General features: G+C 33.7%; 4 protein-coding genes and 1 non-coding gene across 6 annotated transcripts; 3 read left to right on the top strand and 2 right to left on the bottom strand.

Moving 5' to 3' along the window:
- Positions 1-1,038: 1,038 nt before the first annotated feature.
- On the bottom strand, positions 1,039-3,945 carry LOC114418548 (AUGMIN subunit 1-like). The gene is made up of 6 exons (XM_028383964.1): positions 3,496-3,945; positions 3,057-3,189; positions 2,828-2,962; positions 2,351-2,474; positions 1,452-1,589; positions 1,039-1,351 (listed from the first exon to the last, which is right to left on the bottom strand). The coding sequence occupies exons 1-6, from the start codon at positions 3,707-3,709 to the stop codon at positions 1,244-1,246; spliced, it is 852 nt and encodes a 283-aa protein (XP_028239765.1). The 5' UTR covers positions 3,710-3,945; the 3' UTR covers positions 1,039-1,243.
- Positions 3,946-5,599: 1,654 nt separating this feature from the next.
- On the top strand, positions 5,600-10,320 carry LOC114418547 (protein LIKE COV 1-like). The gene is made up of 7 exons (XM_028383963.1): positions 5,600-5,853; positions 6,354-6,406; positions 7,182-7,291; positions 7,651-7,818; positions 7,914-8,011; positions 8,715-8,841; positions 9,878-10,320. The coding sequence occupies exons 1-7, from the start codon at positions 5,710-5,712 to the stop codon at positions 9,973-9,975; spliced, it is 798 nt and encodes a 265-aa protein (XP_028239764.1). The 5' UTR covers positions 5,600-5,709; the 3' UTR covers positions 9,976-10,320.
- A 1,925-nt stretch (positions 10,321-12,245) lies between these two features.
- LOC114420765 lies at positions 12,246-12,345 on the top strand. Its single transcript, XR_003668398.1, has one exon. It is a non-coding gene; the product is annotated as a small nucleolar RNA Z43 (small nucleolar RNA).
- A 2,968-nt stretch (positions 12,346-15,313) lies between these two features.
- LOC114418545 lies at positions 15,314-17,837 on the top strand. The gene is made up of 3 exons (XM_028383961.1): positions 15,314-16,119; positions 17,033-17,218; positions 17,348-17,837. Exons 1-3 carry the CDS (start codon positions 15,658-15,660, stop codon positions 17,624-17,626), a joined length of 927 nt encoding a protein of 308 aa, XP_028239762.1. The 5' UTR covers positions 15,314-15,657; the 3' UTR covers positions 17,627-17,837.
- Positions 17,838-18,982: 1,145 nt separating this feature from the next.
- Positions 18,983-23,438, bottom strand: LOC114418544. Of its 2 annotated transcripts, none has more exons than XM_028383959.1 (3): positions 23,139-23,438; positions 19,970-20,237; positions 18,983-19,790 (listed from the first exon to the last, which is right to left on the bottom strand). In XM_028383959.1, exons 1-3 carry the CDS (start codon positions 23,335-23,337, stop codon positions 19,166-19,168), a joined length of 1,092 nt encoding a protein of 363 aa, XP_028239760.1. In that variant the 5' UTR covers positions 23,338-23,438; the 3' UTR covers positions 18,983-19,165. The 2 variants fall into 2 exon arrangements, with proteins under 2 accessions (XP_028239760.1, XP_028239761.1); XM_028383960.1 differs by having other exon boundaries at positions 19,970-22,315; positions 23,139-23,249.
- Positions 23,439-24,644: the final 1,206 nt, after the last annotated feature.

Below are 24,644 nucleotides of genomic sequence, written 5' to 3'. Positions count from 1 at the left end.
ACTTTTCAAAGCATTTCAAATTTTCAATATAAACCATAATTATTTTAATTACTTTAATGATTTTAGAGTAAATGTATCTAAGCCCATTACCTGGACCCGTCTCACGCAGGAATTTGGTCTTTAATGTCTCATCATCCTAGAGTTCTCAAAATCGGGTCTTGGATCCAATCTCATATTGCACGTGTAGCCTAAACCAATAAGCATGGCAATTGAATCTCTTACAAATTTTAATTTTACTAGATTTAATTTTTCAACAAAAAACATTAATTTGAGTTTTTATAAATTTAAAAATAGTCTATAATTTTTAAATGATTGCATGACAAGTCGATATCCCTGTGAAAGAAATACCATAAAAGGTGCCATTATTAATTGTATGCCACATCACGTCACTATTTAATAGTGATATGATTTTTTTTAAAATACTATTGTAATTAAGGTTTTACTTTTCAGTCAAATTTCGAGGTAATTAGAAGTCTTTAAAAATAAACAAAAATCATTTGAATCATATAAATAAAAGCTTAAAATATATAATAAAATTTTGATTATTTGAAAAAAAAAATGTTAAGACATGACTTAATTATAAAGAATATAAAAGAAATTGTTCTTTCTCTGAATCCCAATTTAAATTGATTATTGTAAATCTAACATAATTTATAAGTGTTTCACAAATATGAAGATTTGTTATAGGAGCAAGAGGTTGTTGTAGGTCAGTGGGTTAATAGCCTTTTTTTTTTTTTAGTAAATATAGGATTTCATTCCAGCTTTTTATTTGTACTGTAATTTGTGCTTTACCATTATTAATGAAAGTTGTTCCTCTGCAAAATGTGTTTAACACTCCTCTTAGGGCTAAAGGCTCTTGTAATCTTAGGATGACTACTACAGTACTACTACTACCAAACATCATTATTATTGAGTAAACATGATATTGCAACTAACATAACAGTATTGTGTGCATAGCAAGGTTCAGGATTCTCTGCAATTGTGATACTCACCATTCAAAATTTTGATTTTAAGATAAAATATGAAAGAATCAAAGAATTATATGCAACAATTTTTCCTGAGAATTGGACGATGACTGCATGATGTGCAATTTAAAATACAACTGCACCTGATCCCATTCAATCCAAGCAAAGCCAACTTACGTAACACACTTCTCCATACACATCTTTAGCAAGGTTGAAAAATAGAATCTTAAAAGCAAGCAAATTTACAAAAAAACAAAAAAAAAAACTATAGTACTATATCACTCAGAACTAGCAAGAGCTGACTGCAATACATCTTCAAGATACTTCTCAGCATCGGCATACTGCCTCTTCTTATCCTCAATTGCTAAGGCAGCCAAAGCTTTATCCTGGACAATCCCAATCAACAGAAATGTAAGAATAAACACAACGTAGTTTTAAAAGAGTCAAGAATTATAACAAACAGAAAGCATGTAAAAAATGAAATACCGGAGGCAAATCTTGGTAACTCCTCAGAGTATCAAGGATGGGCTTAGTCTTCTTCTCTAACTCCTTTCTATGCTCAGCCATCTCAACCAAAATCCCATGGCTAACCTCTGGGGTATAACCAGAACGATCCAGCATTCTCTGCACCAAATGTTATTTAGCATGTAAAAAGATAAGAATCAGAAGTATAAAAAAAACATGATAGAATAACATGAAGAGTACAACAATTCAATGTTATTTATTAATTTATTAATGGTGGCAGGGGCACATGGCAGTTAGCCAAAAATCTGTCATAAATATCAGTGACTGCAGCCAACGAGGAAATGAGAATGTTAAGATGAATGCGTGATCATACAAGAAAAGAGAGAATCCGAAATGACGTTATACGAGAGAATATTGGTGTAGCACCCATTGAGAAAAAGATGATAGAAAATCGGTTCAAGTGGTTTGGATATGTACAAAGAAGGCTACAAGAGGTGTCAGTTAGAAGAGTATATTACATGGATTTTAGCACAGGAAAAAGGAGAAGAGGGAGATCGGAAAGGATGTTGAAGGAAATCATCTAGGGAGATCAAAAAAGGAATCATAATATCAGAAGAAATAAAATTTGATCAAAAGTGCACAAACTCAAGGGATAATATATCATAAGCATCATAGTATAAAAGAGGTTTAATGGGTATGGGATTATTGCTTTTTCCTCAACGACTAAAGATTTCTACAACATTTTCTGGTTGTTCTCATTCCCATCCTTTTCTTTTCTCTATTTATATCTCTTGTGTGCTAAAGATAAATCCACATCCAACCCAATATATCATATACATTCCCAACATATATCTCACCTCGAAGATCTTATTTATCGAGCATCCCTCCCCCCACAAGGAGGAAAAAAAAAGACACCATACCTTGTAGTTGTCACATTGTTGGTTGTACTGTCTTTCTTTAGCAGCCATTACTTTTAAGTTTGTCTCCCAACTTTCCTTCTGAGCCTCACATGGAGCAACCTCGTCTTCTAACTGAGCAAGTGTTCTGCATAAAAATTACTTCATGCAAACTTAGCAAAATAACCGATAACAAGAGAGTATATTATGCCAAAAAGCTGAATATAATATCTGCGGAGACATCATGTAATGCAGCTGCAATATCTCAGTTGCAGTGGGCGTAACAACTGCATTAGGTCGTGATTGCCACAATGCAACCAAAACTTGCAAGGCAACTGCAATGTAAAACACATCATGAATACATAAAAACACTCAATTACATAGTTTTATATTGCAGTTTTGGAGGCTTCCACAACACCACACCTACAATTATATACCTACAATTTTCTGCAATTTTGACAATAGAATTTAAAGCCCTGCTTAACTAATTTGAAAATGTACCTTTTTAAATATGTTAGCCTAGCTATGGCCTTTCTGGTATAATCAAGTAGAAGCTTGGATTCCTTGTTCACTTCGGCCCTTTTTTCCTCCACTTCAGTCTTCCTCAAGGAAATATCACCCATTGCCACAAGAAAGCTAAACACAGATTCCAGGGGTGAGTTCAATATTCAAACTTCAAATATTGATGCAGAAACAAAAAACAACAATGGTGAAAGTAAACAAAACACACCTACTCATTTCAGTATCTCTTATATTCAACAAGTTGGCCACATTCGCAAGAACTTGTGCGGATGTAACCACATTAGAAGGCAAGCTCTCCTGTGCCAATCCCAAATTCTCCAAAATCTCCCTAATCCTTGCAGCTGCAATATCAAATCATCATCGGCATCGATGGTTTTAAAAATTGACAATGCTCAAATGTTTCCACGGCTGAAGGCTATAATTTTTAACTAATTGGATATAACTTATTCAATGTTTCATAAGTGTCTCGATAATTATATCTGGGATTTACCAAATTATGACATTGAGACCAAAACCAAAACCAACAACTTCCGATACAGAATTTTAATTTTTTTTTGGTGAATTACAATACAGAATTTGAAATCCAACTAAAATTGCATCGTGATCAAGCAATGCCTATGGTCAAATACCCTAACCCTAACCCTAACCTTGGGATCGGTACTCGGAGGCCTTGAGGCGGAAATCGCGAGCAACGAGGCGCGCGGCTTCGTCTTTGGATTTGGAGAGAGTCATGAGATGGTTCAAATGCTTGACGCTGCGCGGCGTGTATTCGAATTCCGGAACGGATTTCCCAGCGCCTTCGAACGTCTTCACCAGCCACTCCTTCACTTCTGCCATAGCCTCTTTCTCGCCCCCACTCATTCTTCTTCTCAAAGGAACCAACCAACCAACCAATAAAACAAACGTTAAATCTGAATTCGAATACACGCCGTTAAATCTCAAAGGAAACCAACCAATGATCAAAAGTTTCTACTTTCCTTGTTTCAGTCGCGCGTTACGGTGAACAAAACTTTCAAATTTGAATTTTTATTCAATGACTAAATATCCAAATTGTTCCTTCAATTTGTGAGTATTTGTTATAGTTAAGTGAGGATAACCCATGATTATATATGTATCAATTATATCACATTATATTTATTTTTTAAGTAGAGATAATGTCATGATATGTTAGGGATTATAACAATAATACAGTTATAAAATTTCTTCCCTCCCTTTCTCCCTCTTCACTTGAGCTCTTTCAAGAACATTTATTTAACTTTCAAATGACTTCATCATTAGGATTAGTACTAAAATCTGTTATCTACGTTGTTGTTGGCTACACGAATATTCCTTTTGTTGTGATGGAGACTAGGTGGCCCAACGTGTTAGACGCTAGTATTGTTAGAAACGAGATGACATTAATTTGGGGTACACTAAGATATACCTAAAAGTGATCTTGAAACACCTTAAGTTTGGGATAATGATGTTGTTGTTAAAGGATGGAATGCAAGGTTTTCATTTACGAGAAGTTGGATAAAGAAGAATGAATGGGAAGAAATGGGGGGGGGGGGGGGGGGTGTTTATAATATAATATCCTAATGATGTTTGATTCTAAAGTTTTCATTGTTGAATTCTATTTGTGATTTGATTGCAAAATCAAAGCAATTGTGATCTTAAAACATTTCACAAATCCAACGAGGGAGGCTATGATTTGAAAAGGAGAAAATGGATTTTGCAAAGAGATGAGATCCATAGGAGCCCCGAAGACTTTATTTTGCTAAATCTCTAGTCTTTTGTTTTTTACTACTTCAATTTTTATTTGGTTTGTTTTTTATTTATTGCAAATCTCATAAGGATGATATTTCTTCTTCTTCTTCTTCTTGGAGGCTATCAATCTGGGTGGAGATCAAAAGAGGAAGAAGAAGAAATATAAAAGAGAAAGAGAGAGAAAAGAAGGCTTGTTGTGCTGGAAATCACCTTTGACAACAATGAGTTATGATCACAGTTTTGTTTGCATCAAGGCAGGAAGTCCAATATAAAACATCCATTCAACATATCAATGACATGCAAGAGGAGGAAGTATCAACATAGCATCACTATCGTAGAAGAATAATCACAATTTTGTTCTTATTAATGTGTTTTCTTCCCATATCTTTTTTTTTTTATAGATAATAAGATTTTTTTAAAAAAAAGTTTTCTATAGTAATATATCAAATTTATGTTTCTTAGGAAAGTTGCAGAGGATAAGGAGCCAAGCACCAAACAAAGTAATGTTGGAACTCCATGTCAAATTGCTTGATTAGATAAATCACTATAATTTAAAAAGTATTTTTCTTTTTTAATTTTAAAGTTCCAAACTCCCATTACTCTCTATCTTGACTTTTTTCTATAAATAAATCACTATTGTGCTAATGCATTTTTATTGTGTTATATCAATTTCAAGTTCAGGCAAATACAATTTTTTTCACTAGTAATGACATAAAATAAAGGGGACAAAATTGAAAATGGTCACACTATAGAAATTAAACAGAAATTCTTCCTGATAAAGCTTAAATTAAAAATATGTACTATTACTTCTAGAAATTAACCAAACAACTTGAATCACTGTTGTTGACAACAAATTTCACGCAAATAGGAACAAACAGGCTATAATTCTTTTTTTATAATAAATAAAGACTTAATTTAAACGAGTATGATTTGTATACATAGTCATGGACTGGAATATTCAAAGACAGATAGACTTAAAACATATTTGAAGCAAATAAAATTTATAAAAAAAAAAAAAAGAGAGAGAGAGAGAAAAGAGAAAGAAGGAAGGCGAAGCCCACAAAGAAAGAAAACAATAGTTTCAGAAGCAGAAAGAGGTTTTCCGTTCCGAAACGATGTCCTCCATGGCCATCACCACCAGAGACAGAGATCGAGAGCTTCTCATCCCCGTCGCCGACACCCCCGCCGGCGATGCCGCCGTCTCCCCTTCCCCCAAGCCATCGTCGTCGGCGTCGTCCCCGCATCATTCCGGACGCGAGGTGATCTCTTCCCCCAATTAGGGTTTTCAATTCTCCACCGCAATTCGTTTTTGATTCCTCTTTTTTTCTCCAATTCGCTCAATCTGGACTCTGTTGAATTTGTTGGGTTTGGGGATTTACTCGAAAGTTTCTCCCTTCACTTGGATTGAGGTTTTTTTGGGGATGAACCAGTTAGGAATTGGGGAATTGGTAGTTTCTCTTTGATGAGCAGTGTGTATCATGATTCATCAAATTGTATTCAAAATGAAAAGGGATAGTAAAATTGGCTATAAAATGAAAAAGCTATTTATCTAGTGCTAATATTGTAAACTGTATAATGGAGCAAGAATTTTTTTTAGCAGTATATATTTGAAGTGAATGTTCTTTTTTGTTTTCTTGGTTTTGAATACGGAAGAAGAGTTATCTAATTCTTTTAGTTGCATATATTCTGTATTTACTCTGCCTTCATGACTATTTGTCTCACAGATTGCCCATTTTTTATTGTTTGTGTCTATTTGTAGACTTTTTACAAAGTTGTTAGAAGCTGGGCATCAAAAAAGTTTATGACTGGATGGTACGCTATTCTTTCTTCTGTCCAATTATCTTGTTGTCAAGTATGGATATATAATACCTATTGTGTATTCATACACATGATCTTGTTTGTTTCCTGAATGAATTTGCCCTTTGTATGCCTTATATTCTTTGAAGTGTTGGTTTATTTTCTTAATTTTTTTATCTTCATTTTATTTCTACTAGCATCTTCTTTTTTATGGTGTTGCATTGCACTCTGAAAGTTACTGAGCATAATAGCTACTGAACAATGGAAAGCTCTTACTTCTCCTCACTATTAGGGGAGGATATATAGTTCCTAGTTATATCAAAGAGTCCAAGTGACACTTTTTATTTATAGGGAAACCTTAATTCAATGAAAATCCTGGATTCTATAATCTAGAGACTATAAATCTCCAAAACACTTACTGAACACTAGTAACTACTATGCACTCTTTTATGACAATTCTCAACATAAGTACCACAAAAATATGTAACAATCTCATTGCTATCTCATCACTTGATTTAAATTAAAAGGACACCATGATGGAGCAATAGATGGACTGTACGTCATCAATGATGATTTAGTAGTGAATACTTGCTCCTAAGAATATTTTTTCTTGTCCTGTATACCCCTCTCTGGTTGTACATATCTAAGATTTGCTGCATTATATTTGGACCAGTGGTTGCTTTGTCCTTTTCTGATTCACAAGGTCCTTTGTTTTTTTTTTTTTTAATTGCAAGGTCCTTTGTTTCTGTGTTGTTGAATTGGTGATATCTCACTGCTAGTTTTTTTGCAGTGTCATTCTCTTTCCAATTGCAATTACCTTCTATATAACATGGTGGTTTATTCATTTCGTGGATGGATTTTTCTCTCCTATCTATGCTCAGCTTGGAATTGATATTTTTGGTAAGTTCCTATGTTTTATGATATTTCATAATTAACCTTTACTTATGTAAAGATTGTAACAAAGTTCATTTTTTTTTTGTCAACAACTTATTTTGTCTTGTGGCAGGGATTGTTTTAAGAAAATCATCTCTTTTTCACTTTAGGCTGCTAAAAATATGGCTATTTAGTATTCTGTTTCTTGGATGCATATATGAATGAAGTTATATTCATAATATTCATTTTTTGTCTTCTCTATTTTTATTTTGTTTTGCCCAGGGGTGGTTTGGATTATTTGAAGTTGAAATGTTAGAGCAACAAAATTTTTTCAATTGATTTTACTGTTTGAAACATGTTGAAATTATTTGCTAATATTTGGTCAGGTCTTGGATTCATAACTTCCATAACTTTCATCTTCTTGGTCGGGGTTTTCATGTCATCATGGTTGGGTGCTTCTGTCCTGGGCCTTGGGGAGTGGTTTATCAAGCGAATGCCACTTGTTCGTCATATTTATAATGCCTCCAAGCAGATTAGTGCTGCTATCTCTCCAGGTGTGTGTTTGCCAACATTTAACTCTTAATTGTGATACTGGCATGAATGAAATATTGGGTGAGAAAAGTTTATGCTAAAATGCATATTGTCACAGATCAAAATACACAAGCCTTCAAAGAAGTAGCCATCATTCGGCATCCACGTATTGGAGAATATGCATTTGGATTCATCACCTCATCTGTTACCCTTCAGGTTTCTGTGATACTTCCATGTTTGGTGGCTTTTAATTTCAGAACATTTACTTACGTCATTGCTTGAATTGGAGTATCATTAAGATGCCCTGGTGTTACTACTTTAATTAATAGTTTATTGTTACTTGTAATTTTAGTTATTTTCTGATGGAGATGTGTCAATCTGGATGGAAGAAAAATAGTTTTGACTAATTTTTTTGCTTCATGCTTTCTGAGAGTGATAGGATGCTAATCTTTGTCTTGCTTGGTTGATATATACAGGTTCAATGGTCTTTACTTTATGAATAATACAAAGTATGTACAACTAATGCTTGTTTGGCTTGATTTGATAAATAATAGAATTATTATTTTACATTTTACCCATCTGTTTATGAATAAGAACTCTTTGCATGGCTGAGGCAATTATCATTGCTCCTTATTGTTGCATTCCTGGCATCCAAGATCCATTATTCTGATGTTGTTTGCTATTTAGATTTTGGCATTTTTTTATGTTTTTTTTTTTTCCAATTATTGTCTATCTTTAAAAGCCATATATACATTAAGCTATAGGAAAGTTTCCATATGGATAAGAAATTGATGCTGTGAATTTGATGAGACTGGTTTGTGGTCAACTGTCGTTGATTATCTGTGTTTATAAATATTTTACACAACATAGCATGTTGAAATTATTTCTCTTTTTTTAATAAAAAAATATTTTTTTACAGAACTATTCTGGAGATGAGGAGTTATGCTGTGTCTATGTTCCTACAAATCATCTTTATATTGGTGATATATTTCTTGTCAACACCAAGGATGTCATTAGGCCAAACTTATCAATTCGTGAAGGAATTGGTGAGTAGTTCTTTTATATTTACTCAAAGTCTCAATTAATAGAAGTCAAATCAGGCATATTTATTTTGCATTGTGGTTATATTACAAAGATAGTTTGTTTACCGAGTTTCCTTTCTGTGGTTCTCTCTCTATTCATGGTGCACTAAAATTTGAGCTATAGGTTTTCGGTCTTGCAAATTTGGAATATGTAGGCACTCAACAAGTAATGGTTGTTTTACCTACACATAGTCTGATGTTCTTCACATGCTTTTTTCTACATTTTCTAGATGACACTCTGATCCTAGTACAACATACTATCTAGATTTTATGCATACCTATCATGGCATGTGTAATTATCATTTTTTGATGTGTAAGTATCATTTTCTAGGCTAGCTCATGTACTTCCAAGTTGCAGGCAATGATGTGTATATATGGCTGTATGTGTGTGTTTTTGTTGGGATATCAATGCTCTTGGACACACGCCAACTACTACTGCTATTAGGACTAATAATAATAAGACTTAAATATGTTTTTGGTTACTTTTTAAGTTAACATTTTATCATTTTTGGTCCTCATAAGTTCATTTTTCTAAGTTTAGTCCCTGTAAGTTGGTGCTTTTCCAATTTTAGCTCTTTTTAAGATTTTAATTTTTTCATTTATAGTCTCCATAAATTCGTGCATACCGGGACCAAAATTGTAAAAATACAAACTTACAGGGACCAAAAATGAACAAAATATTTTACAGGAACCAAAATTGCAAATGTGTCAACTTACAGAGATTAAAATTAGAAAAATAAACTTATAGGGATCAAAAACGAAAAAGTAGTAACTTATAGGGACCAAAAACATATTTAAGCCTAATAATAATCACAAGGACTATAAGGAGAACAAGAATAACAATAACATTAACTAACAAGAATAGCAATAACAATAATCCACTACACTAGTGTCAACATATGCTTGAATTTGTTTCAAATTATAGAAATTGTTATTTCATAATAATAATAATTCATTCACTCAAGTTTCAACATATGCTTGAATATGTTTCAAATGGCAGAGATTGTTGTTTCGGGAGGCATGTCAATGCCACAGATCCTATCAACGATCGATTCACGCATCAGACCTGGGGAAATAAGTAGAATCAACAGAAGCTGAGAGTGAAGGGCGTATTAGTTTTTCATGTTATAGTTCCTTGGTATCTTATGAAGCCATCAGAATGACAATGCAATCATTGTGGTTTGGATGCAAGTGTTGAATATACGCGATTGATTGCTCTGAGAAAGTTACATACTCTGATGGCTTGTGTAACATTCGTTTGAGTAGGAATGTAGAACTTAGCATTTGTTTGACAACCTTACAGAATTCTATTCTCTGCTTGGAGTCTCGAATTTTTACCTGTGTATAATGTACTGGTTCTCCACTCGTTATAGCAATTCAATTTTGTAGTGCTGATTGATTGATGGTTTTCAGCCTAATGCAGTGTTTCTATGTTATCATTAAGATTTAGTCTGCTCAAAAGGCAAGTAAAAAGTTATAAATTATTGTGCTATAATTTTGCAGTGTGCCTGGAGTACATATCGTTATAAAAAAGTGTATCAATAGAGCAAAAATGCCGAAACAAATATCACTGATGCTGTAATAATATAATAAGCGATTTTCTTTTGGTGCAAGTATTGTCAACGCACCTTAATTAACAAATGTGCCTAAATTAGTAATATATATTGACGTAAATATTCGAAATTACGAAGCGCAAAATGAGTATACAAACATAAGTTGGGTACATTGTGCCTATAATATAATCAGTGAGTCCCACAAGGTTTTTAAATTGGTTAAATTAGTTTATTAGTCTTTTAATTTATTTTTTAGGTTTGATTTGGTTCTTTAATTTTTTTGGGAATTTAATTTGGTCTTTTAATTTTTAAAAGTAATTCAATTTAATTTTATCATCTAAATTGGGTCAACGATGTTAAAAAATTCTATGTGGCTAATTAAAATCACTTAGTGACGATTTTAGACCAAATTTAGACAGATTACTCAAATTAATTTAGACAAAGATCAAATTGAATTGATTTTAAAAATTAGAAGATCAAATTAAATCCTTAAAAATAGAGGACTAAAATGAAGATTAAAAATAAATTAGAAGACCAAAAAATTAATTTAACTTCTTTAATTCGATCAATGTCGATTTGGCTATATATAGTTGAATTTGAATTGGGGATGACAATGGGTAGGGTCCTATAATAATCGTCCTCATACCTATGTTTAAAAATATACTCATATTCAGTCTCATACTTATGTGGATAATAATTTTAATCTTGACCCTCGTGTTCACTAAGTATCTGTATACTTATATTTGCATTCACACGATCTGCACTTTACTTATGTATAAGACTAATAATAATAAATCAATAAAAATTTAATTAAAATTACTACAAATATAATAAAAATTCATTCTTAAATAACTCAAACATAACATTAAAAATATATACACATAATATTAAAAACAAACAAACATAATAATGATTCATTTAAACTCAAGTCATAAATAAATAAAATTACAAAGATAATTATCCAATGTATCAATCGTTAAAATTAATGTTCTAATCACTTAATAATAACTCTAATTAAAGATTTAGAATTTTCATTCTCTTGTATCATTAAACGTAGCGATTAGGATTTTTACTCTTTGATAGTCATACTTTTAGAGATTGAAGACTTAAAATATTAGTCATAAAAAATATAATTTATTTTATAAAAATTATATATAACATATATTAATTATATTAATATATATATAATATAATATGTGCACGGTGAGGTTGGTTACTTTACCCGTACCCGCAATCGATATCAACATAAATTTGCGGGTTTTCTTGTACTCAATTCTATTATTATGAATAATTATCTGCACCCCACTTGTAAAAAAATTTACAAATATGTATAGGATCAGGTATATTTTGTCATTCATAATTTGAACCCATATGTAGGTAAAAAGTTTTATATTTTTGGTGCTATTATAATACTAATACTTTAATTATGGTTGAAAACATAAAAGAAAAATGAAACTATTACTGAATTTTCAAACTGATCTGTTTGTTTAAAAAGCAGTTTTGATTATTCTATTAATTAATATAGTTTTGATTATTACTATTAATTATCTTTTAGTAGTATTTTCTGAAATTTTATTTGCAGAACAAGCCCAATTGTCTTAGCTGTTCTCATTAAGACCCTAGCTAGCTCTACGATTTGGAAGCGCAGTGTTGCAATCGATCTTTAAACCTAATTGATTCAAGTGTTTCTTTCATTCCTTCTGCAAAGGTTGTATTTTTATCCCCATTTTCGTTATTCAGCATCTGGGGTCCATGTTTTTGCTTCTAATTTTTTATATGAACTTATTTTGATTCTTAGTCGCTGAAACACAAAAGGGACAGTGACGATTTTGATTTAAAGGTCTCGTTCGTCGTAATTGGCCTCTTTTGGGCCTTGCCGACCATCCTGTTATATCACCACCCATATTCTGAGTCCCTTTTTTGTTCAAAACAATTTTCATACTTTTTTCCATGCTCTTAATTTTCTGTACATGTTCATGTTTTTGTTTATCTTTGGCAGTACTCGATATATAGAACTTGGTTTTGTTTGATATGTTTTGGCCAAGGATTAAACAACTGAAAATAGACAAGCATATGTCTGAAGAAGTTGTTTAATGTAGAATAATCTAATCTTCTCTATGAGGCCAATGTCACCGTTGATTATATTTCTAATTCTTTTATTGTGTCTGTAGCGGATTCCTATTGTTTCTTAATTTTTTTTTTTGAGAAATTCTTACGTCTTAAGAAAAAATTTTAATGTAAGGAAGTAAAAATGTAGGATCATTTTTTAATGTATGAAGCTTTTTATTTTTTTTTTCTTATTTTACGCGTATATACTTTCAGCAACGTGTGCTTCATGCATAAGCTTTTTATTGAAAAAAATATTTAATTATGAGAATGCCAGTTAAGAGAGAAATGTTGAATTGGTTGTTGTGGAATAATGTCCATGAACCAGAACCGTTTAATTCATATTTTACAGCTATTTGATGAGGATTACAGATTAACTTTTTTATTTCAGAATTACCAACTTTTCCTCTTTTTGCGTTAAGCAACAGTTAAAACTTATAATTTTAGAAGCACCTAAACCTGCTTAAGTCTCCATGTGAAACAAAACATCTCAAATTACTTAAAAATCACAAGTATTTTTTTCTTTTCTACAAACAAGTGAACGTAATGTGTGCAAAACAGTAGTACAACCACCAACCAATTCTCCAAATCCAAAGCATCTCTAATTTTGTACATTTCTTGAGATGTTTTCCCTTTGTTATTAATTCATGGTTGCCAAGATCCAGATGTTGAAACTCCTTTGCAGGTGCAGTTGCAAGAGCTACTAATCTTGCACATTTCCCATTTTGAAGAGGATCAAAATAAAATAAAATAAAATAGATATGCAAGCAGGGGGAATGGGGGGTGCTTCAACATATCATGAAGTTAATTCATCAAGATGCACATGTAGATGTTCAGGTTTTGGATCTGTGCTCAATTTCATGGAAACAGTAATACATAAATGAAAGCAAGTTAACTCAATGGAAGATTTTGAATTATGTTCAGCATTTTTAAACTCTATCTATATACACAAATGTTTAGAAGGAAAAATGATCAAACAATTAAATGAGAGATACATCAAAGAAGAAAAAGGAAATACTTTGAGCATCAAATCCAGTAAGATATCCAAGCTAATTAGTAGTTTCCAGAGATTGTTTATCAAATCAAACTTAATTTGCAGGCTCAGTCAGTGGGCATTTCTTCCCATGTTGTGCTCAACACAATTTTGTGACCTGAAATATGTTTTATCATGCAATAATTGATCATAAGATAGCATGCCAATGCAAATGAAAGAACAAGTGTCAAATTGTAGACAACTTGGTTATCTATTGTATGCCGAAGGAAAGTCTGTTTTCTGCTCAATCCTACTGTTTCAACCAAAACGAATACGAGAATATGAGAACAAAAGTGATATTCTCGAGTTTTTTTTTTTCAGTTCTGTACTTTAACTAACATCAATTTTTATGTACGTACCACCAATTCTGCTCTTAACTCGCAATAATGACATCTAACAAATTCTTGAGTACGTATGTCAAATAATTTAATAGTAGTACAAGTTTAGAGTAAGTTCACATAATCAACTACCAATCACCAAGTCAGCAAGGGTATGTATCATGCGCTTAAAAGAGACGAATTTGATAATTGAGTTTAATTTTCATTTATTACTAGTGTAAAGATTTTTATGCATTGTAAACATATTGTTAATAAATTTTATTTTTTAATTGAACGCTATAGGTGCAAAATGTTTATTAGCTTTACTAATAATTAATTTTCATTGAATATTTAATAGTCTCTTCTTTAATGGAGTCTCTTTAATTTATTTATTTATTTTATCCACAAAACTTAACTCAAAATAGGATGAAGAAGAAAGAAATAAATGAGAAACAAAAAGGTGGGTGAGTTGGGTTAAGATAAAATGAGATGAGAAAAATAAAAGTGTAAATCTCACTAATTGTTTTCATTATATTTCTCACTTATTCATCTTATTTCTTATTTATTTTCTTCTTATAATAGGACCCTTAAAGAATTCAAGTTTAGTGAATGGTAGTATTGGTAAATTAAAAATTATTTTTAAAGAGGAGTGATATATAACATGTAATTAATTAAAAATTATTAAAAATTATAGAATAAAATATCGAATAAGACTCACAAAAATATAAATTTTAATATATTTTGACTAATAATCAATTAAGTTCAAATTAATGTGCTAGTCCTTTCTCATTCAAAATTAAATTAAATGAGTAAATGTCAAATTTGTTTATGAAAGTATGAGGTGCTAATAAATTAATTTTTGAAAGATGAAAAATTTAAATTTAATTTTTAAATGAAAAAATGAAATTAATTAATCCTCCAAACAATTTAATGACAACTTGTTCCTTGAAAATACTCATTCCATGCTTAATTAATTTAGTTAATCACGTTAAATTTTTCATATTATTTTAAAGTTATCCTTTTTTTATCTCTCTAATTTGTATCCACTTAATTATTTTTTTCACTAATGTTTTGAGATAATAATTAAGTAACTGCATGTAGAAAAAATAATTAATATATCTAAAAATTAAAAAATAATCTTATAAAAAATAATAAATAAATTTTAAGAAAGTCTTTAAAAAAGAATATAATTTATTATTAAATTCATCCTTATTACAACTTAATGAGAAAATGTTATCATAAATTTAATAACAAAAATAATTTATCACACATTTTAAACATAAATTAAATGTTTATATTTTTTATTTTTATGAATTATTCTTTCGGAGACGAATTTGATGAAAAAGAGGTGAGGTGAGAACATGCGCCAACTGAGACATAACAAGTGTATCTCACAGACACAAAGTAACTGACTGAATCTGGAAAACAACAGACGTCGTCGTATTAATTCAGTTATCAAATTCATTCTGTAACATACCACTGTATACTGTATCCGACACGACACCAACTCCCTACAACTCAAGTAACACAAATTCGTCAAACCAACAACAACAGGCAACAGCTGTGAATGAATCACTCATCACTCTGTCTCACTCTTATTATGTGTCACTCTCTCCCACACTTTTCCATTTCACTCTCACCTTTCCCATGATCTCAAGTCTCCACCACCCCAACACTGAATTCTGCAATTTCCCTCAACCATTTCCAATTCCCTCTTCTGGGCACCGTTAAATTTCCCATCTTGCCACCGATATCTCATCTGGGTCATTCCATGGCGCACGCGAAGACCGATTCCGACGTCACGAGCATGGACACGTCATCGTCGCCAAAACGCGCCGTTTACTACGTGCAGAGCCCCTCGCGCGACTCTCACGACGGCGACAAGTCGTCGACGGCGACGCACGCGACGCCGGCGTGCAACAGCCCCGTGGATTCGCCCTCGCACCATTCCTACGGGCACCACTCTAGGGCTTCTTCTTCGAGCAGGGTCTCCGGCGGGTCCTACAACATCGCCTCTTGGGGAAGGAAAGTGACCCGCAAAAACAAATTAGGGTGGCCTCATGAGTGCAAGGTCATTGAGGAAGAAGAGGAAGGGTATTATGGGGAAAGACAAGGCTTTTCTAGGAAGACTCAGATCTTCGTTGGGGTCCTTGGCTTTGCCTTCATTTTCACCCTCTTTTGTTTCATCATTGCTGCGGCTGCCAGGCCTTATAATGTTCGGATCAGTGTTAAGGTACGTTGATTAAGTCACGGTCAGTGACATGTTTTGTTTATTTTAAATTCAATCAAATAAATTGTTGACTTTGAAGGTGTGTATGATAATATTATAATATAAGTGTCCATTTGTTTTGTTTTGTTAATCAGAGATCAGATCTTTTAATGGTTTTATAATGTAGTTAGAAGGAAACGATAATTTATATGTATTTGTGGAGATAGTTGTGCCTATATATATTATCAGAGGTTGGGTTGGAGGTGTTCACATTTATTGTGTCAACGTGCCTCAAACAGGATTATCTGAGTCTCTTGGATTTAGGATGATGAATGAGACAGGAAGGAATGTGGAATCAGGCACTCATGTGGTGTGATTTAGTGGAGTTGCAGTGATTTGAAAGGAGTCCTCTAGCTAGTGCCATGCTAGTATGCAGTTTGACCAAGAAATTGCATACCCCAAACTCTTTTGAACTACTGTTACCCCCAATTTTTCATGTCATTGTAGATTTCTTGTTCTGGTGAGCTAAATTATAAATTGAGTCTGATTGCACGGGGTATTTTTATGCACTTTGCACATCTGATTAATAATCACATATCTGAAGAGAAAAAAAAAGGCATTGGGGAGAAGATTGAAGGAACTTGAGATACTTGGAATTATATGTATACACAAGGACATCGTTTGAGTTCACAATCATGCAAGTTGTGTCTCCTTATTGATTCTTTCTAATTATTCATTCTCTTTTTTATTTTTCCACCTGAAAATTTGTTTCACACACAATGATAATAAGTGCCTTCTTGAAAATTTTATTCTTCACCTATCCACTGCTGGTTATAGCCTTGAAGGTTATTGATGTGAAGAGAAACAAATTCAAAATTTTCTCTACCATAAATTATCAATGAACTTTCAAGGTAACCTAATGATTCTTTCCTTCCAGAGTTTCACAGTACACAACTTCTTATTCGGAGAAGGGTCGGATATGACAGGAGTTCCAACCAAGATGCTGACGGTAAATTGTTCGGCGAGAATGACAGTGCATAACCCTGCAACCTTCTTCGGAATTCATGTCAGCTCTAAAGCAGTGAATCTTATGTATTCTGAGATGACAGTTGCAACTGGTGAGGTAAGAATGAAATTCAATATCAGACACTGACCTCTTTGACATAGAAGGATTAGTTTGAGGGTAATATATGATTTGTTTCTGCTTCTGATGCTGTTAAATTCAATGTTCACATACACGTTGCTGCTGCAGCTGAAGAAGCATTATCTATCGAGAAAGAGTACCCGTACAGTGTCTGTGAACCTGCAAGGAAGCAAGGTTTCTCTATATGGTGCTGATGCAAGCTTAACTGGCTTGGTGGACAATGGAAAAATACCAATGACTCTTGTCTTTGAAGTTGGATCGCTAGGGAATATTGTTGGGAGGTTGGTGAGGTCCAAACATCGAAGGCGTGTCTCTTGCTCAGTGGCTATTGATTCCCACAACATCGAACCCATCAAACTTAAAGAGAATGCATGCACATACAATTGAGAGGTTTTGGTCTTAGCAGTAACCAGTTTCTTGTGTGCCTTTTCAATTCATTCTGCTGGCTTTTAGATTTCCCGTGATACAGGTAAAATGGTGAAAGAAATACTATTATAGAGTTAATATTGTAGAGGTTTTACAAGTATAATTTTTGGAGACATGAGAAATGAAAATTAGTTATAATGTAATGGTATAATTCTATTTCCCCTTCTTCCTACTTACTTATTGCCATGTGCTATTTCCGTTACTGTCTTGCCTTGACTTATGCTATTTTTCTGAGATTAAAAACCAAAGAGGACCGTGATTGACATGAGGATGAATTAGTGATAGTTAAATATCTACTTTTATATTATATTATATTATATATAATATTACAAAGCACATACATCAACTGGTAAGAAATTATTTTAATTTAAATACGTTCGAATTTTAAGAATGTAGTCGTGTTTAAATTCTGAGGGGACTGGGAGGATTTTGTCAGTCTTAGTACTCTTATTCAATTTGAGTCTGAATAAAAGAATCAAATAAAATGTTAAATTAAATTAAAATAATCATATAGCTTGACATCGTGTTTTTATTTGTTAAAAGATATTTTTAATTTAACTAAAATAATAAAAAATTGAAAAAGTGTTTTTTCTTACCCCTTGATAAGTTCTCTATCAGTTTTCGTATTAACGAAGTTGAACAGACTAAACGCGTAATAAGTTTACTAGTTTTCTAGTCGAATCAACTGGTCTGTTTTTTTTTTTTCTTCACTCAGTGCTTTCTTTCCTGTGGTCTATGAAATTAAGCAAATAATGACATACAAATTACAATGCCCATGTGAAGCGACAAAGCGAGACACAGCGTAGGCAAGCAAAGTTAAACTTGACTTGAAGCTGTCAACAGAGTATGTACAGATATAGACAGGAGTGGAACCAAATTATTTGATAACTCCATGAAAGCCTCCTTGCTTGTGTTAAATTGACAGTAGCATTTGTTGTGAGCCAGTTCTACATACTAATTGCTCCTGTTATCATTCATCTCGAATAGCCCTCAATAATCAAACTTGCTTGTGTTGAAGGTATAGTATGTTTACAACCAACTGAATTTTGCAAGAGTACAGTAACGGGCAAAACCCCCTTTGCTATATTTACTGGTTGGTCCTGAGGGCATAGATAAACCATATTTCCTACTTCCAAGTAGATGCAGAGCCGAAAAGAATAATTGCTGTGTTGTTTAATATTCTAGGCTATAGCCTATAGGTGGGTGTCCTAATTTCATCTCGCAGTCAGAGGGACAAAAGAATAAAAGCCTAGTAATATTCCCCCTCAAAGATTTGGAGTAAAAAACCACGTACTAAACATATTGACAAATCTGAAGTGAAGATTAAGTGGAATGAAACAAACCGATAAAATCATAAACCACGCAATTTGTGTGCGCACAAAGTCAAAAAGTTTTCCAATGCATTGTGACCAATTCTGAAGATTCAGCAACTAATCTCTCAAATTCTTCATCCCAACTAATGAAGCTAATACATTCGCAAAGTACATTAAACATCCGCAGCTAATACATTCCTCCAATTCTATCTCGTCCCATTCCATGCCTATCATGCCTATCATCTCTTGCACGATGCATGAACGTATCCCGACGATATTCTTTTGGTGGTGGGCCACCTCTTATTGGAGAGCGGCTTCTCTCTCTAACATCACGAGCCCACCGACCACCTCGATGGTGAGGAAGTGATGGCAAAAAAGGCACAGGGGGTGACAGTGGCCTCCTTTCAAATCCTTTCCTTTCATCAGAGAAGCCATCTCTTCCACGATCTCTATTATCCCAGTCCAGTGGGGGTGGTCTATCAAACTTGTTTCTCCCCCTGTAAGCATCTTCTATGAAATCCATACGCTCTCTACGTACATGGGGATCTGGAAACCTGCCTTCATGCCTGAGTGGCGGCAGAGCAGCAGATCCATACTCTCTAGGGCCATCTCTTGCCAACCCACGAGGAGATCTATAGCCATTCAAAGTCCTTTCAGGAGAGCGATCAATCGGAGGTCCAGGAAAGCGTCTAGGAGGAGCATGAAGTGGTGGAGGTGCAGGAAAAGACCTCCGAGGACTTCTAGCAGGTGCATTACGAGACCTATTACAGCTGTTACAATGGTCCCGCCTAGCAAAGTTAAGATTATTACACCTGCAAGATAGTAAAGCTAAAAGATATAATCTCCACAAAATGATCTTAGCTGTTAGGATGTTTAACAACCAGAATTCTAAATAACTTAGGGCTAATTAAAAGATAGGTAAGAGCAACAAGTAATTCCAATGAAAATGGATGTCTGATCAAAATCAGAATTCAGAAAGAATTGCACTTACAAGGGATCAGGACAAATCCAATCTCCCTCCCTAGGACGCACATTGGGATTATTTCTATTGTTGCCTTCCCCTCTAGCAAGTCCACTACCCATTGGCCTGCCCCCTACTCTACCTCGTCCATACGGAGGTGAAGGGTCTCGATATCTTCCTGGATCTCTCCCACCACCATAACCACGGCTTCGTGACAAGTTATTATAATCAGAAGCAAAACGGCGATCTGCATCTCTTCGGTGAACTGGAGATGAGGAACCTGCACGAATTCTATATCCTGGAAAAACAAAGACAGTGAAGTTTGAAAATAAGTGACTTACAGGGAGTGAGAGAAAATTCAGCATTGCAATCTACACTAGAATCCAATAATACTGTGATCATGCAACTGCCATATAATCAGATTGACATTCCAAAGGGAAGGTTTCCACCACACAGGGCTTTTCCACCTCATGGATATGAAAATTAAAAATGTGTGGAAGAGCGCAGGAAGTTTATATGATAACACCTTCAATGCCACTTCCCAAACATCTGATCCATATTACCGTAAAGTAAACAAGTTCTATGAGCAAGGTTTTCCACTAATAAGTTACCTCCTTCATATCCTTGATGCCAATTCTTTCCATCTCTGATGGTACCACGATATAATTAAAAATACAAATCATTTAACCTAACAATCTGAAATATCAAATCCAAATTCATATTTTGGAGCCACGGCAACCTAGGCATTGCAGTATAAAATAAGAACCAAGTTCAAAACCTGGTTAAGAGTATGGACTAACTCCCCTACTAAAAACTAATCCAACAAGACAAACAATAGACCAATGTTATTTTTACCCTTTTGAAAGTAATCAAACTCAGGAGCACAATATCCAAATGTATACTCCACAAGGAAATAACAACCAACAAACACCACCAACATACTCCCAAACTTTAATACCCCAATCAACCACTTGTTTGACTCTTTTTGGAACAATCTCTGTTAGTATGCTATGACAACCAAAGGTAGATTCAAGCAACATAGTTCACCAATTTGCAGCAAATTATACAAAGGAAAGGCTCAGGCAGATAAACCCCATAGAAACCATGTGCAACAATATCAGCAACCAATTCACCCTTTTTTTGGGATATATTATGCCCCCAAGTAACTTCAAAACAACAGGAGAAAGAAATTGGACATAGAGAAGGGCATTCTCTCATTTTAAGAAGAAACACATCCTTTTCTGTGCCATATTGGTGTACCCAGCCAATGCATCAGCGTGAAAAATATCAGGATTCAGCAGAAGCTCTACAACCATGTTGATATCAGAAGTTCCTAAATTCCACTTGTGGAATTACTACTCTGGAAAGCAGTCTTCCATGTTGTAAATAAAGAACCATCAGAATCATCCCTACCGAAGAAGAAAAACCATAGAAACTAAAATGACAGCCATCAGCCCAAAACGATCATCGCAAGGACTATATTTCAAAAGTTACCCAGTATCTGGAATTGAAATAACCATGTGGAATTACTACTCTGGAAGAACCATCACAATCATCCCTACTGAAGAAGAAAAACCATAGAAACTAAAATGACAACCATCAACCTAAAACAATCATCGCAAGGACTATATTTCAAAAGTTTCCAGCCGCCTTGCATGTTGTAAATAAAGAACCATCTGAATCACCCATAATCAACCAACCAAACAAGAAAAACCATAGAAACTAAAATGACAACCACCAGCCAAAATAATAATCACAAGGACTATATCCAAAAGTTACCCAGTATATGGAATTGAAATAACCAGGAGTTCAATGACAAAAATACCAAATATAACCAACAACTCTATGAAGTTATCATCAGTAAACATTATCTTTGCAAAATGTCAGGTGAGCTTCCACAAAAGTAGCAAATTAGAAATTCATCCACCCACAAACACATCTTGCGGCAGAACCTAGATATACCAGCCAAGCATTGGTAATAACTGTAGGTTATTCACTGAAAACAATTTGTAATGGTCAGTTTCAGTCCCCTACAATCCCTGTAACCATATGGATGTTCTAGCACATTGTCCACGCTGTAGCATGTATGACAATAACTTCAAATTGTATCCCGGACTGCATTGAATTCAACAACATTGTTTTAACTTTCACAAATATCCCAAACCAAACATATGACCCTAACTCTGCAAAATGAAAATCCATGCAACAGATTCTGTGCTGCAAAAAGCCCCAAATTCATGCAGAATGGACTATTTCCATCATCCAACCCATTTATTAACCCTTTAAATAATAAAAAAATCCCAGAACATGATCCAATGCTGAGTTCACGGAAACATGCCTTCCTGAAGGCCCAAGATCTTGCAGGCAACATCAGAGCTGTAACACATAAATTGCAAAGTTTATTCACTGTTGACACTCCATAATTGACAGGAGAGCCATATGTGTGGCATGTACATAATGAATACACAGCAGATCTAAGAAAACCCACATCTGTACAGGTACAATCAGTCAAATGCGGAAAAGACAAATTAAAGTGAAGAAAACTGGCAATTTTTATCTCGCCTAACCCCCAAATAAATCAAATACAACAAATTCAAGTAAACATTTCTACTTGAAATTTGAAAACTAAGCTTTCACTCTCCCACATTTGGTAGGGACTAATTCTAGGAAGATAATTGCTAATTGCTTGTTTTTAAAAAGTTCTTTCCGAAAGTTGAATTTCTCCAACATAAATTAGACAAGAACTTAATAAATGAAGACTATGTGCAGGAAATGGATTCTCAATTGCTCTCTCGTTTTGTTGTCATCAAAGATCAAATGACTATATTTTGGCGTTATCGATAGTCAAGTTGATAAATTAATCACATCCAATGCCAAATTCACCAAAAAATCCAACAAGGTTTCAGTCTTTCAGATGCATCAAAAAGTGAAAACGAAACATATAACTTCAAAACAATAGCAACAAAACAGATCCAAAGAAGCCACAAACTCACCAATTTCGCACCGTTTTCAAGCATTAATCCATTTTACACCGCACCGTATCCACAATTTTTTTCCCTAAACCAATTTAATAGTAACAGAACAGACAAAGCAGCCAAGCCAGTTTCTAAAACAATATTCCGAAACGAAAAATTGATAAAACTTAATTCAATCATCCGCATCAATTGGGTTACAGAGATGAGAGAGAGATGAAACAAACCAGGTTCATCGGGATATCGATCGGAGCGGGAATAAGGGGGAGGAGGATCCCGGTGGAGTTCGCCGGGCTCGAAATCGGCGGCCCGACCACCACCGGCGGCTGCGGCGGCATCCGTATGGGAGGGGCGGACGACGAGGCTGCTCAGAAGAGGTGGGTGATGATGTGGCGGCGCTGGTTCCTTGTCCCTGGACGAAGCCATCGGAGATTAACGCTTTTCTCGATTCTAATACAACTGTATATTCTTTTCGATCACCACCAACTCGTGCAGCATATAAACCCTAGATTCATTAGATGCAATGCAAGCATTGCCGTTTTGTTTTTATTTTCAATTGAAATTACGCAAAACGACAACCGTTTTTTACTAAATTTGATTTTTTTTCCTCTAAAAAAAACTAATTTTTAAGTATAGAAATTCAATATATGATTTGTTTTGTCGGTTTCAATTTTCATCCATTCATCCAGTTAGCAAATTATAATTTCAGATGAATATTCAACAGCTCAAATTTAATTACATGATTTAAGTTTGATTAATATAAAATAAAATATGAGCAGTTCAACTTTAATCTAATAATTTCACTTTGTTAATCAATCGTATGAATGCGTAAAAAATAAAATAGAGTTTGATAGCTAATATATTCCTGGATTTTCAATTTTAATTTATTCAACTCTATTAATAGAAAATTTACAATTTTCTTTCACACATAAAGGCTTTGTTAGGGTGTGTTTGGAGGGGGGAGGGAGTGTTAAAATGTTTTATTATAAACATTTATTCTGTAACTAATCTTGTAGTTAAAAGAAGGCTGCAGAAGTATTTACTTATGTCAAAAATAGGATTTGAAAATGAATAGGGATGTGTTGTTAGAATTTGAGAAATTTAATTTCAATGTAGTTAGATTTTCCGGTGAACAAAAAGGCATGCTAGGAGTGATTGTTTCAAGTGTTATAAGGAGATTAGAGAATTTAATAAGTTTGTTGTAAATTTGTAACAGATTTCCCATTACTGAGGAGGAAATGTACGTGGCCAAAATCTAATAGCAGTGCGATGAATTTACACAACGGTTTTCAATAGAGATGTTTATGATCATTGTCTAATTATGGTGATATATGGAAACTAGTGTTAGGATTCTAAACCATTTCATTTCAACGCTAAATTTTTTTACGCATATTTAAAATCTAGAAGGAGCATTAACAAAGTATTTGCACTGCGGGACAAATAGGTAATAGTGGTTGTTAAGGGTGTTAGAACAAAGGTTTTTAAATTCTTCTTTGAGCATTTTCCATAAACAAAGTGGGAGAGGCCTTAATTGGATGGTGTTTCATTTTCATGTCCGTAGCTTAGGAGAATGAAAAACTTACTACTTAGTTTGTATAGAAGAAATAAAGGAGGTGATTAGAAGTTGTCATGACGATAAGAGCTTAAGAACCAACAAAGTTTAATTTTAGATTCATCAATTTTTTTGGGATACTAAAAAGGGTGAAGGAATGTAATTAGATGAATCTATATAT

This window comes from Glycine soja, chromosome 7 (assembly GCF_004193775.1).
Source record: "Glycine soja cultivar W05 chromosome 7, ASM419377v2, whole genome shotgun sequence".
Classification (NCBI taxonomy): Eukaryota; Viridiplantae; Streptophyta; class Magnoliopsida; order Fabales; family Fabaceae; genus Glycine; species Glycine soja.
This window is presented reverse-complemented; position numbering and strand designations above follow the sequence as displayed.